The sequence below is a fragment of the Thunnus thynnus genome, chromosome 12, assembly GCF_963924715.1.
Source record: "Thunnus thynnus chromosome 12, fThuThy2.1, whole genome shotgun sequence".
Classification (NCBI taxonomy): Eukaryota; Metazoa; Chordata; class Actinopteri; order Scombriformes; family Scombridae; genus Thunnus; species Thunnus thynnus.
This window is the reverse complement of record NC_089528.1, coordinates 9,754,962-9,769,840: the sequence shown is the minus strand read 5'-3', so window position 1 is coordinate 9,769,840 and position 14,879 is coordinate 9,754,962. Positions and strand designations below refer to the sequence as shown.

The following is a 14,879-nucleotide window of genomic DNA, read 5'->3' as shown; positions in this document are numbered from 1 at the left end:
AGAGTGAAGATTAAACAGTGAGGCTGGTATTAATGAAATCAAATTATGCATGTGTGGTTTCCTCTCAATCCCTTGTGTGTGTGTGTGTGAAGGCAAAGGCAGACTTCACCACTAACAATGAAAACTACTAGATAGAGAGCTAATTACAGAATATAACTACACTGAACGGCCATGACAGAAAAATGCTGACCATAAATAGTATCGAAAATTGGTTTTGATTTCGTGAAAATCACAAGAAACTTCTATTAAAGAAACTAACCTGGGATTTTTCTGGACAAATTATTGTTGAATGCATTAAGGTTTCTTCTCATTAAAGGGGAGTTTTTCCTCACCGCTGTCGCCAAGTGTTTGCTCATGGGGGGAATGTCGGGTCTCTGTAAATTAAAGAGCACTGTCTAGACCTGCTCTATGTGCTCTGAGAACCTCTGTTGTGATTCGGCGCTATATAAATTAAATTGACTTTACTTGACATCTCTAATGGCCACTGATGTCATGTTTGTGGATCCACTGCAGTGCTTTTTGTGAGCCAATTTCATGACTTTTTCCCTCTTCTGACTATGATGCATAATTTACCAGCGTACTGCAAAATAATTTTTCAGGAAATTAAGCAGTGGCCCTGTGAAACTGGACCAAATTAAAGCCTAGTTTTTTATCATACTAGGTTTTTAATGTGGTATAATATGAATATGTGAGTGGGCAGTATTTTCTGCTGTCACTGTGAGCCTTTTAATAATTTGGCAAACCTCTAGAGATATTCAACTTGACTTCACACTCTCGTTGAGGCATGAGGCTCTCAATCAGTTTGCAACAGCTTATGCAAATAGACGTGAACGCTGTTTTTAGCGTAGATGCTGATCTGTCTTCTGCTTTTATGTTTGCAGCCACTAAATGTGAGGGACCCCTGAAGTTTCTGTGCAAGAACGGAGAGTGTATCGATAGCTCCAAAGTGTGCGACTCTGTCAAGGACTGCAAGGACCGATCAGATGAGCCCAAGAAAGAGTGCGGTAAGAGGAGTTTTTCTGCACACAGTAACTTGATAGTCATTTCCTGTCAGCTGTTAATAAAAGCTCTTCAAACCCTCGATGCAAATAAAGTTTATTAACAGCATTTGATCTGGTTTGCTTATAAGCGTTTTCTTCATTTCCCAGTCGTATGAAATGAGGGAAAGCATGGCTGTGAAATTACACAATCATTTGTTACCGTGTGTCAGCGGAGCTTTTGTTTCAGCCCCGCGCAATGAGAGAGCATGTTCATATCTATTGTAAATGGATTCAAGCACTTAATGTAGCAGTGTAATCATATTTGCCATAACAAAATGTGACTACCTCCCTCCTATTACGTTGCATTTCAAAGGCCTCGGAGATGAGCTCAAATTAACAGCAGTCTCCGTTGATCAGAACAAGCGCATGCATGTTCTAATTACCATCAAACGATAGAAAAAGGTTTCTTCTGCTCTATGATGATCTTGCTTCCTGTTAGGGCTGCTCGATTATGGCGAAAATCCTAATCACAATTATTTTGGTCAATATTGAGATCATTCAATTATTTAACATGATTACTCATTGATTTTGGAAACATCATGCATTTATTGAACTTTTTAAAAAAAAACTTGTCTATTAACAGTTGATTTCCTTGAAATTTAAATATAAATCAACTGAAAAACATAAAAAATAAATAAATAAAATCAGTGTGTAGTTGTAGCTCCTCGTCACATTTGAGATGTCAATCAGTTGTTAGCATTTCCACCCTCTACACCTCTCACATGATTTAATTTCAATAGCCGTTCACATGATTCAGTATTTCACAAAAAGTTAAGATCAGACAAAAGTGTAACATTTAGATACAGATTTGTGTATCAGAAATTGGTTTTGTCTTCTTATCTCTCTTGTGATTGATGATTTATCTTGTGGTCCTTTGGATGGTTCCTGACTCCAGCTTCAACGATCTAATTATATCACATATCATCATTTATCAGTTACAGGGGACTTTTGGGGAGCTGTTGCTGTTATTTCTGGTGACTCCACCTCCAGAAGCTCTTATTCTTTGTCTTCTTCTACTTTTTCATCAGGAGCTCCTGAAAAGAGAAAAACAACATATTTTGAGTTCAGTGTCAAAGCTCTGAAATGATCTGAAATTAGTTGTTAGAATTAAAAAGATGAGCTGAGACAGCAAACCTGAAGCTGGAGGTTTTTTCTGTGAGGTGCTGGATCTCCTCTCTCCTCTGCGCCTCCTCGCAGATCCAGATGTTGTCTTTGGTCTGCAGCGTCCCCTCCAGCTCTCTCTTCTCTTTCTCCCACTGCTGTGACCTCCTCTCCCAACTCTCACACAGCGTACAGAGCTCCTTTCTGGACTTTCTTTCTGATTCAGAGAGCTTCTTCTGGAGACTCTCTTCTCTCTCTGCCTGCCTGTCAGCCAGTTGTTTTCGAAGTTGTTCCTTTAGAGTCTCATAGGTCAGCTTGCTCTGTTTTAGAGCTGACTCTGTCTCATTCAGCAGGGCCAAGGTGTCAATGTAAGCGATGGTGCATATTCTTCTTTTTCCATTGGCCCTGCTGACCTCTTTGTCTTTGATCCCTCACTTGTCCAAGACTTCCTCTCTTTCAGGACCATGATCTTAGCAGCAGTCCTCAACTTCTCTCAGCCTCCATGTGCCTCCTCATGTCCTCTGTTATAGTCCTGTATGACACGAACACAGAAATACATGAAGATGTTTTTATATCACTGATGGCTGTTTTTCCTTCCAGGAAAACAGTCATCTGTTATTACTGAGAGGAAATACATTTTATACTAGAACTATTCAATAAATCCCATTTATTGTTTATGTATTCATATTAATCTGAGGTATTTATCCAGGCAGACATTTACAGGTATCTATATTATCATCTGACTGACTGTGTGAGATGAGTTTAATTAAGGCAACATTGTAAATTTGTATGAATTGTAATCTCATCTGTGCTGATGAAAAGTGTATTTGTCTAAGCTTTAGACACAATATGAAGCCATTAAAACATGCATAGTCTAGTGTAGCAGTGCAGTGGTGTGTCCTGGTTTGAACATCTTACCCTGCTGGCCCTGCTTTCTCCTCTTGCCATGGTGTCTGATGAGCTTGAAAATGACGATCTAACATGTGAGATGGGCGTAAGATTTTGTCGAGTATCTGACAGATGGTTTTCCCTGTAACAAATGTTTGTCTGTTCAGCTGGTGAAGAGAGTGTGACGTTTGAATGATCACACAGATGTTTGACAGAAAAAAAGAAATGATTGGAGCTCAGAGAAACCACACAGACAGTGTTGATCTTTAGTTTTACTCACAGAAAGTGAACCAGCTTTTGTCCTGCAGTTCCTGGACACGGCTTCATGTACACACATCACACCATACTGAACTTTCCTTCATTGTTTTCACTAATAATATTATAATCTTCACCATCACATCCAGATTCATAAAAGTGAAAATGTTTCTTATAACAACAATGATTTTCATTCTGTTTTAATATGAATTATTCTGAGGTCACACACACCTTGCACTCAGCATTCATGTATCCAGAGAAAGTGTGTGTTTGCAGACCTGCCAACCTGTATGCATTTTGTGTAGCAGGTATGCATTTTGACATCAAAGTACGCTGGTATGATTTGTCACCCTAAACTACGCAAAAAGCTGGCGACCACTGTGAGTTCAATTGTGCATGTGCAGTACTCAAGCCTAACAGCAAGAGGCAGCAGCGTCTAGCCTGCCGCAAAGCAAAAGAAGAAGAAGAAGAGTTCGACCAATCGTAGCGCTGGATTTATTCCCCCTTGCCCTCACCCAAATATGAAGCGGGGATGATCATGATCGACAAACGTGTAATGTCATCTCAAGAGACTGCAAATCGACAGCAACATGACATCGATTTTATCCCTTTCGTTCCCCTTCCTTACTCCGGCTGGCTGGTTCCTCAAGTAAGAGGACATAGTTCCTTCATTGGACTTTGGTCATTGCTTTGTGTCTATCTGGTGATCGGTGGCCTAGGAATACTATATCTTTCTGAATATTTACTAGTTGTTTTTCTGCACACAGTGTTTCAGCATTTGACATTTACTTATGCGAGTGAAGTCAACTGTGCACACAGTTTTTGCACAGTCCCCTTCACATGCTGATCCATATTTATGTATACTAGGAATGCTCCTGAAATTAAGCGGTAAATTCAGTCAGCTCTCACTTGAATCATCAGTTTTTCAGTTGAAATGAATGAGAAACTCTACAGACTCATGAGTGAAAGCCTTAAAGGGGATGTATCATTCACATTTCCAGGTCTATTTATATTTATATATCTATTTATCTAAATGCATTTATCATGAATTCAGAAAACCCAAGTTGCTCCACTCTTGTAGTTTTAGATCACAGTTTAATAGGTCACCAACAGGTCAGTGAAAATGTTAAAATAAAAAATCGGAAGATCTATCCCACAGCTATATTCTGTGTATTCTGGCAAACAGTGCAGGTGATTTCAGGCTTTTCTTTGATTTCTGTAGATGAGTTTTTGTAACTATGAAACAAAAAACTCTACCCACCTTTTTCATGCTAATTGTCACACTTAAAAATAGTTTTGTTGTTGTGTAGCTGACATGTAACATGGATTTAACAAAGACATCTCCTCTGCAAACCTTCTGCTCTCACAGTAAATGAAAGAGTGTAAACACACTGTCTCCATATACCCTCATCTCTTAATCTATTTACTGGCCATTATTAAATGAAAGTGATGTTTGAGTCAAAGGACAAAAGCCAGTGTTCATTAGAGAAAATATCTGAAATGAGAGACTGAAAAGCAGACATACTCACTCATAAAATGACATTTCCTCAGAGGAACATAAAGAAGTAGGGAAGGGAAAAGTTACAGCTGGCAGAGTGGACTGACCTCTGCCAGGGAAGGAAATTGCAAGACCGAAACAGGTATTCCAGGGAGTAATTCTCCACCCTTTCTCCTCGGTCTTCCTCCTCTTCCTCCCTCGCTTCCCTCGTATCTCCCTCCCTCTCTCCTTCAACTCAGGTCTTGTTCTCAGCTCATTAAAAGTGTGTCCACACACACCTAGCTCATCGCTCTGCTCGCTCAACCATTTATTTGCAAGATGTTTCCCCACACACAAAAACCACACACACAGGCAATAATGCTCCCCGCTGCACCGAAACACACTTATGAAAAGATGTTCATTGTGATTGCATTTACCGCATCAGCCTTACATCAGGGAAAATAGAGACAATGCATTCTTCTCTGCGCTCAAGCAAATGTTTTCTGTTTTTTCCATCTCATTAGAAATAATGGCATATTACTACAGTACTGAATCATTACTTGGCACACCATTTGTTTCTTAACACTGCACCATCACGTCCCACTTTCAGCTAAAGGAAAGGCTGGAAATGGGTAGTACATGATGAGTTACCATGGTGAGAGAGAGAAAGAGAGATAGCGGTGGAGTAGAGAAGGAGAGACATCAAGTATTCTTGCCCATGGGAAAAAAGAAAAGTGACCTCTAAATCAGTGCTGTCCTTGGAGGCGGTGTGGAAAAAGCTGTTCATGTTTTCACACTGGATCTCTCCCGGGGCATCTTTGATATCAACTCAGCTTCTCTCAAAGAAACAGGAATGAGTGAGTCCTGAAATACAGCCACGTCTTGGTCTTTTCTTGCGTCTGCAGTTAATTCTGAACTGACAAGGAGAGAGTAGTGTGAGCTACTGTGAGTGGCAGATTGCTGTCAGCCATCCAGCTGAATTAGAGATGGGACTTTAATGTTGGCAGTTGCCTTGCTCGAAGTCTGCTGGCACTTACACAAAGCAGAGATGAAAATGTTCTCACTAAATTAACCTTCAGTCAATCTTTGGAGAGTTTATCTTTCTCCATTTTTGTCACAATAAATAAAGAATAATGTGATGGAGCAGTGCAATTTTTAAAAATATTTTTTGTCTTTCCTCAGCAATCCATTAGGTTAACAGTTCATCTTGGTGCCCCGCAATCAGTGTATTGCTGGTGCTGTGGCTTTAACTCTGCATTGTGTGGTATGGTGGACAAGGACCACACTTCCAAGGATTGTCTTTTAGCAATTTATGAGGCACCAGCATGTGTAATTGTAGGGAAGCAAAGCATTCATGTGGTCTCTGTTGCATAAATGATGTGTGGTAACACCATCAGCAGTGTCATACAATGTCTTGCGCTAGCCAACAAGTAAGCTACGTGGTAGTCCTGATAAACACATGCCTCGAAAAACATGTCCACTGATTAGCTCATTGATATGATGAACTGAATGAAACCTTAATGGTACCCTGTGGAGTTTTTGACTACTAATAGTGCTATTGAGCAGTGTTTTTATGAACGGGTCTTCATTTTGTTTGTTTTGTGCATGGGCACACAGGAACACATGCGCATGCAGGCAAGATGATTTACATTCATGCAATGGTTTCACAGTACAATGATCAAAAGATGGCGGTGATGTGACAAGAAAGTGTATTCATGAGATGACAAAATGTGAAAATTGAACTGGTACTTAAGGGCCCTGTATTTTTTAGCTCCTCAGTGCTCTTTTTTACGGCCTTGTTGGAGAGTTTGCTGATGCTGTTCTCCTCAGTTGTCCCTCACTAATTCACAGACATACAGTAGCCCTGCTTTCAATGACTGATATATTGGTTAGAATATAAAGCTCACTGGCTATTGACAAATGTGTTACACTAGATTTGGTAGGATGCTGTTAAAAGAATTAAGCATTCACTCTCCGGTATTGACGAATGTGGTTTCTCTTGCAGTTTAATCCATTTTTCTCTTTATCACCACATTCCAGTTGTCTGTTGTTCATTGTGAAGCCATGCTTAATTGTTTGTGTAAAAAGCAAAGTCTGCATCCTGTTGAAAGAAATGTTAGAAATTTTTTTTTTTTGCTGGTGAACTTAGCTTTCACTGCGTTGGTTTACCTTGTATGATTCATTCAGACAATTGGCTTTTGTTCAAACCAAACATGGACAGGAAAGTGTGCTGGAGAGCTCTACAAATGATTCATTGGTCTCTCTCTCAGTACACAGCAGTGAAATGATACAGGAACTCTTCTCTATGAATTGGCCTGTATGTAGTAGCTAGATGGAATTTCATTCTCAGCTGTATTGAACAAATATGCGGAGGAAATTGAAAAACTGACCCAAGAATTTCAACTTGACTTAAATTTGACTTTTGCTGCAGTATCAAGTCATTCATAAACCATGTCTTATATAACCATGTAACATGTCTCAGACTGACAACCCATAACCAGATAAGATTGAGACAGGTGAGGTTGAGACCGGTGCTTCTGCTCAGTGCACCTTCGCTCAGCAGAATTTATTTTCCAATATGGAAAATGTTTTTTCTCTTTCTGTATTCCAATGTTATTTTATCAGTAAAAAGATCCATAATATCAAAAATAAAACAAAACAAACAGGCTAATTACAATCTCTTTTGTTTTCAGATAAAACACAAATTTCTCCATTTACCACTAAAATAAAGCTGAGTTCAATCAGTGTACTACTGCATTAATGAATCCTCATTCAGTCCATTAACTAAGCTAATGTTTCCATTTAGATCACAACTACACAACTAAACATTACCATTAAATGTAGAATTTCTAGGTTCTCTCATATTCCCTTATTAAACCTCACTTATAGTGAAAATAAAAAAAACAGCATTACTACTAATGACTATGTCAGTTCAGTAAGATTGCATGAAGATTTGCACCATCTAACTTTTCAAAGTGCCTATAATGTTCAAGAATGTATACATCAAACTCTGTTACACCAATAATATATTCATGTAGAACAAGCTGTTATACCAAGAAAAATAGTATTTAACCTGAGATGAAATGTGCTGTTACCAGAAACTAGAACATGCTTGGATCTTACTTTGATCCCAATGATAAGTTCACAGTCGGCGCCATCTTGAGTTACATGCGACACATTTTTCTCCTTGTCCTTGTTAGCAAAACCATAAAAACATGTATTAATTACCCTTACGAGCATTTAATTCAAATGTTAAGCAGCATATGTATGTAGTTATACAAGTTTTAAAACTTCACAAACCTGTAAAAACAGGAGAAAGAACGAGGCAGGTGACGGGTGCTTCTGTTCAGCGCAGCTTCGCTCAGCAGAATGAGGAAGCAACGAGTCTGTTCGCAAAGAGAGAAACAAAGCGCCACCCTGCCTCCTGCTGGCAACACTGAAATGCTCAAAGTGTATTTTAAAGAAGCCTTGTAGTTATACTAAGAGGCAATAATTGACCATTGTGGCTTATATTAGAATATTCCTCTCACAGAAATAACATTCCCAAAATAAAAACATAAACAAAAATGTGACCACACATTTTGTATCCACATCTCTGCAACCTGCCATGTTTTCCCTTTGCGCAAGTGTCGTCGTGTATTGAGAGAATAACGGTGCCTACAGATGCACTCTACAACCTGGGTTGGGGATTGTACAACTCAATCCATAAAAATGTACAATTTTTATGCAATTTCTTTCCATTGAATGGAGAATTCATTATAGGTCGGGTGCAGATGTCCTCACTCACTCCTGTGATCCTTACGGAGAATCTCAGGATCCCTGTTTGCAGCCTTAATCCCCTCTACACACAGATTTCATATCCCCTGCAGATGGACCTGATTCTCAGTTTAAGAGCTTACCATGTATGTGATGTTGTGTCTCTTTGATTCCGTCTCCACTTTGAGAGCATCTGATAAGGATTCGAAAAGGATGGAAAAGAGCTGAGTACAGGAGCTGAGATAAAATGAAGATGATGATGATATCTAATTTCCCAACCTGTGGGCCTCACACATTTATACACCTCTACCCAAGCCCCCAGGAACAGCGCTGGGCTTTGATGCCAATTTGACATAGTGGCCAAACCGTGTAATTACAACGTTACATGATGCACACTGGCCCATAGACGTACATTGTGTAAGACACGGCTGTAAATCAGCGGATGAATTTCTTTGAGCATCACAACTCCCCGTGAAATGACTATCAGAATTTGATCCATTTGGTCTGATAACATTTGGAAAGACTAGAAAAGCCACACAATTGAATTGTTTTATCCCCATTCAAGTTAAATCAGAAGTAGCCGGCTCGGCTGGCGGAAGTCGCTGGTGTGCTTGCTCTATGGGCCCCACAGCTATTTGGAAGAAGTCAAGCTTTTTTGGCTTCATGCGCCACTGAGCAACTTTCATAGGAATGAACGGGGGCCCCGCCTTCAATGCTGTATCCACTTCTCTTAATATATCTGTGTCTCTACTGAATATCACAAGTCCTTTCACCGCTCTACATCCTGTTCAGAGATATTTTACAGTAAATGAGCCTGAGGCCTTTTCTAAATCTGATTTTGACATTTTAAATGACCTTCTGGATGGCCATAATGTCCCTGCCTCATCTCTGATTGGCTGCATCTGACCACTGGCTTCTTCTCTTTCTCTCACAGGGCTAAATGAGTGTATGATCAACAACGGCGGCTGCTCCCATGTCTGCATGGACCGACCAATAGGCTTTGAGTGCCAGTGCCCCACTGGCTACCAGCTACTGGACAAAAAGACCTGTGGTGGTAAATAAAAAAACATACATTTCAGATAGATAGATAGACAAAAATAGTGGCAGGCTGGCCAGTAGGAATCTTTGTGTATGTGTATGGGTGTGTGTGTTGCTTTGGGCAACTCTCAGCTCTCTAGCTGTCTCTTTGTGTGGTGTTCCCAGCCTGTCACTCCCCAGGGAAACTAGCACCATCATACTACTCTCTCTCTTTCTCTCTCTCTCTCACACACAAACACACAAACACACACAGTACAGCCTTCACACCCTTCCTCAAAATTTTAACACTAATGTTTCCCCATCACACTGAAAAAAAAGCCTGAGATCTGCTGGAAGGAGGCAGATCAAACACACCCTGCGGACTTATTTCTCCCCTTAATGACAACTTGCCAGTGTGTTTTTCAAGCACTTGAAGCCATAAATGTGCATTTTTAGCTCCCATTACAGCTTTTATTCTACTGAAAATCATTGCTATATTTACATTTTTGAAATCTAGTCTGCCCTCTCATCTGGTGCAGCTCATGAGGGTGAATTAGTCACTGTCTGTCTCTGCCTGACTGTCTCTCTCTGTCTCTCAGTTGATTGATAACTTCTCTTCCCTCCCCTCCCTGCAGACATTGATGAGTGTGAGAACCCTGACGCCTGTAGCCAGATCTGCATCAACTACAAGGGAGATTTTAAGTGTGAATGCTATGAAGGTTATGAGATGGACCCCGTCACTAAGACCTGCAAGGCAGAGGGTGAGTCTTATTGATCAATGATCTGCAGTGCAAGTGCAGCATATATAAGATGATCGGATTTAAGTTAAGGTGTCTTATTTTGAGGCTACAAATAAGAATATTATATAAGTTCATGTAGGTTCTAGAGAATTGAAAAGGTCCTGAGAATCAAAATGTTTTAAAAATGTTGTGCATTAAAGGGTACCTATTTTTATGCAGTTTATAGATTCATGTAGCTCACATAGTTGCTAGCAAAATCTATTTGAGTTGTAAATAAAAATTTGCCTCCGCGGAAAAAAGCTGTGTTGTTGATAACGAGACATTCTCTCAGATATCGCGCTGCCTCATTAGTGCAACATTTCACTCTCCTCTAGGTTTTGTGCCACAGTGTCAAACTCTTCTCATCTCATAATCATTAACATCTTTGTGCTGTTAGGTTCTTATCATTGCTCTGCACTTGCTTGTGTACTTGACATAATTGCTAAATCACGAAAGAAAAGAAAAAATAGCAAGCGTCACCAAGGCAACCACTCGATTTCTACCCGGGCCAAATCTGTCCCATCTTGTTCGACAGTTTCATGAGTGACATACTGATGCATTCAACCATGTTGAACACTTATAATTAGGTAAAGCAACTCTTCAGGGGTACCTGGCTCAGTCACAGTGGAAGCTAATTACATCAAATTTAATCTGGCCGCCAGGTCGACTTGTTGACGACAGTTGTCAAACTAGTGGAGAAAAAAGTGAACTGCTTAAGAGGCCAATTCATTTTCTTTGACCTCCAGCTATGGCCGACAGCTATTAGGGAGAGGATTACAGTGAAAGGCCAGATTATATGTTTACACTTCATTCCCCCCAAAGTGTTCATTTCTTAATTGGCAAGAAACAGTGAGTCAAATGAAATGTGGTGATTTGGTCCCTGTGGCTGTCAAATGCTGTGATTTCATTTCCCTCAATTAAACTCAGCCCATATTGTCTCTAAGAAAAGTCAGCACTTTGCGTGTGTGTGTGTGTGTGTGTGTGTGTGTTTGCATTTGTACACACTGTATTTGTGTGTGCATTGTATTTGCCCTCCCCCCTGTCTCCTGTCTACACTTGTGTATTTCTCCGTGCATGACTGCCCAGTGCATTTGCTATCAGTTTATTGTGGCCAGGAGAGAACTCTATGTATGGCTGTGTGTCAAGAGCAGTGAAATCACAGTTCCACTGCTTGGGTTTGAAGCAATGAGAACGACTGTTCCTGTTGACAGCCCGTAAAACCAGCTTGGGACCATTTTCCCCTTTAGAGGGGTTGGAAATGTTGTCATTGTAATGGACAGTTTTTAAGAGTGCATAGTCCTGAACAGCAATGTCATCCTTCAGACTTTGGGCTAGGAGAGGAAGGAAAGGGCAGAAAGAGGGAACATTTAGGAATACGATACTACAATGAGGCTACGACACAGACTGTCAGAAGGCAAACTGAGGCAAGCAAGCTATTAATGAGAGAATTTCATATCTGCCTCTAGAGACAACTGGCTGCAGCTGCCACCCTATTACCATGCAGTGTCAGAGAGAGATAGGCTCAATATAGATGTTACAAGACAAAGGTGGGCTGTAGTTGCTAGCCAGAGTGATAAAACCTTCCCTGCAGGCACACTCTGTTACTGTATCTGTTACTCACTTGACTTCTGCCTGCCAGAGTTATAAGGTAATAAACCTTAAGACGTGATAATATCAATGTGTCTAAGGTCCCTGTTCAGATCAGGGCCTAATTAAAATGCATCCTGGATGACCCCACCACAAGTGGACAGCTCTAAAAATAGGCTTGAACGCACCCAAAATGAAACAAGGACACATCGAGATTTAGGTGCTCAGTGCAGATAGCTCTGTGTGCCAATAGCATGACAAAGCAAATCTTTTGTGTCTGTCTATGACAGTGTGATTTTACATTGTCATGTCCAGGACTTTGTTTCCAATGTTGTTTTATGTTGTGTTTTTCGGTGTAATCTGTTTATCCAGTATGCAAATATCCACTGCTGTCCTCTTCTCTAGCTCTGTGGCCAAAAACTAATGTGTGTTTTTGTAGCTAGCAGTGGTCATAGTTTCCTCTCTGATAAGATCAAATAGGAGTGTGGGATGGGAAATCGAATCACAAATGATCACATGAGATGCATTTGAGATACCAGGTGAGACCTTCAGTCCATAGCTGGCCTTGTAACAGACACAATGCAGGTTTTAAAAGATACTAATTCTGTTGCATCTATGGGTTCAAGTTTGTTGCAGTTGCAGAGTGTGTGTTGAGGGAACTGAGCAATTGATCCTTATTATTCTGGTAGGCTGCTACAACAAGGGCAAGAAATCTGTCTGATTTAACTTTGTTCAAGGTTGTTTATCTGCCCTCAGTGGAAATGTACGCAGGGCTGCTAAGTCTCACGCATTGACCGTTAAGACTCAGACAAAAGACACTTTTCACACGATCTCACACCACACGTCCATTTTCTCACGCGGTGAAAAACAAAATCATAACTGATAACGTCATTGACAGTACACAGGCAGAGAAGACAGAGCAGCACAGCGCAACAGCAGCACCGTACAGCAGTGGCTTATTCAGACCATCAGGGGGAAAGAGAAATATACACACATCTATTATATTGTAATTTATTCCTATGCATGCTGCTCAGAGTAATCTCAGTCAGCATCCCTCCCTCTGCTTTTGTGCTGTGCGCATGCAGGAAGGAGTGAGAATGAGTTACTATGGTTACGAGGACGCTCTGTGTCTCTGTCTCTGTGAGACTTTCTCACATTTCCCAATGATAGGTTTTTAGGTTAGTTGTGAGGCTATGTAATTCATCCATATTGTTTGTACTTTGTTGCAATTGTTAGACTTTGAAGACGGCCTTGTGAGTATTGATAACAGCAACCTTCAGGTTTAACCAGGTTTAATTATCCCATATTGTGATGTGTTGTAAGGCTGTTTCGTTTATATAACTTGTTTATCCTTGTTTGACCTTGAAGATGGCCTGTTAGCCTGCAACCTACTACCATTTAAGGCTACATAATGTTTTAGTGCAGGTGTCTGTTTCTCGATAGGGATATATATGATATACTGAGTGTATATCAAAAATGCAACCGGATAATACAAATTATAAAAAGGAAAAGTCTTATGAAAAAAGTGTTGGCTCATGAGGCCAGAGAGAGATCAAGTGGGTCAATTGACCATGAATAGTGCTCATTTTATTATGAACAAAAACAAGTACTACCAAAGTACAAATTTCCCCCACGGCAACAAATCTCGTTCCAAGCTAAAGTCAAAACTTGGCAGCCCCTGGTCTGCATTGCTAGTTTTCTTTCTGCAGTAGTGCCTCTGTGTGTGTGTGTGTTTGTGCGTGTGTGGGTGTGTGCACGTGCTCTCACTTACGTCTATTTAGTTCTTCTACCTGTGTGAAGGTTGTCAGCTTGCTGCTTAAAGAGGCGCAGCCAAATGCTAAGGTGCTCCTGATCTATATTCGGCAGGAGAAGATAATAAGCTGCGTACAACATAATGATGCCTACAGGCACATTGATCAATACACCAACTACTCAGCAGTTTTTAATGAAAGATTATTGTCCCCGCACTCTTGTTAGAGGAGGATATTGAGCTGTATCACACAAGCTTTGTCGTGTTATTTATCTGTGTTAAAAGATGCCATTTAGAGTATTGACTTCAGTGCTACAAATGCGCAGCACCACATTAAGCTGCAATGCTTTTTGACAGAGGTATTATTACTGTAGAGAAATGTCTGCATCATTTCTCTGACACACAGCATTTGCCATCAGGGTCAACGCTCCAGAGTCCAGCGCACAAACATTTCAATGCTGTGCTGAAAAAATGGAGATCTCAGGCTTATAGGCGTCTTATCTCTTATTATGTCCTTTGCAGCAGAATAGTGCTGCATGTTTTGGGTGTAATTATTGACACAAGTGCTGGTTCGGCCATTATTTCATATCATATTTGATCTAAATCCAGACCATGTTTTTTTCAGAATGTTTTTCAAAGCTTGATTGCACTGGGTGAAGGTTAGAATTGTTGTATTACACTGCACTTGCCTGCCAAATTGTTATCATATCATGAGTGCAACAAAGAGGGGATCTGTGCAGCTTCTAGACGAGAGCAGTTTTATAATAGGACATACCAGCTTGGCCTGTTCCTCTGGCCCTTTATCAAACTCAGAGCTGATTTGATTGACCATTATTGAAGCAGATACTCATGCAATACTAAAATTATATTAAATCTGCCTCAGCCCATTTTCTGAATTGGCCTTCACTGTAACTGGTATGTAAATTAGGCTGGCTAAAAGCACCAGCGCTTTGGCCCTGAGTACATGTTTGCCATTGTGCCCATTTTCAAAACAAAAAAAAATAGCCATAAATATTTATTTGCTTTGTGTGCAGGGAAAAGCCCTTACTTACTGTTTACCAACCGGCATGAGATCCGACGCATCGACCTGGTGAAGAGGGACTACAGTCAGGTGGTGTCCACCCAGAAGAACGCCGTGGCTCTGGACCTGGATGTGGCCAACAACCGTGTCTTCTGGTGCGATCGCTTTCACCGGAAAATCTACAGGTATATCAATAACAGAAAACTGA

General features: G+C 40.5%; 1 protein-coding gene across 2 annotated transcripts in view; it reads left to right on the top strand.

Moving 5' to 3' along the window:
• The window catches only part of LOC137193853 (low-density lipoprotein receptor-related protein 8-like), an 82,141-nt gene that overhangs the window by 53,168 nt on the left and 14,094 nt on the right, over window positions 1-14,879 (top strand). For both annotated transcript variants that reach the window (XM_067605258.1, XM_067605257.1), the window contains exons 7-10: window positions 882-1,004; window positions 9,452-9,571; window positions 10,170-10,295; window positions 14,685-14,856. In XM_067605258.1, coding sequence (XP_067461359.1) covers window positions 882-1,004; window positions 9,452-9,571; window positions 10,170-10,295; window positions 14,685-14,856 — 541 coding nt within the window. The remainder of the gene's footprint in view (window positions 1-881; window positions 1,005-9,451; window positions 9,572-10,169; window positions 10,296-14,684; window positions 14,857-14,879) is intronic.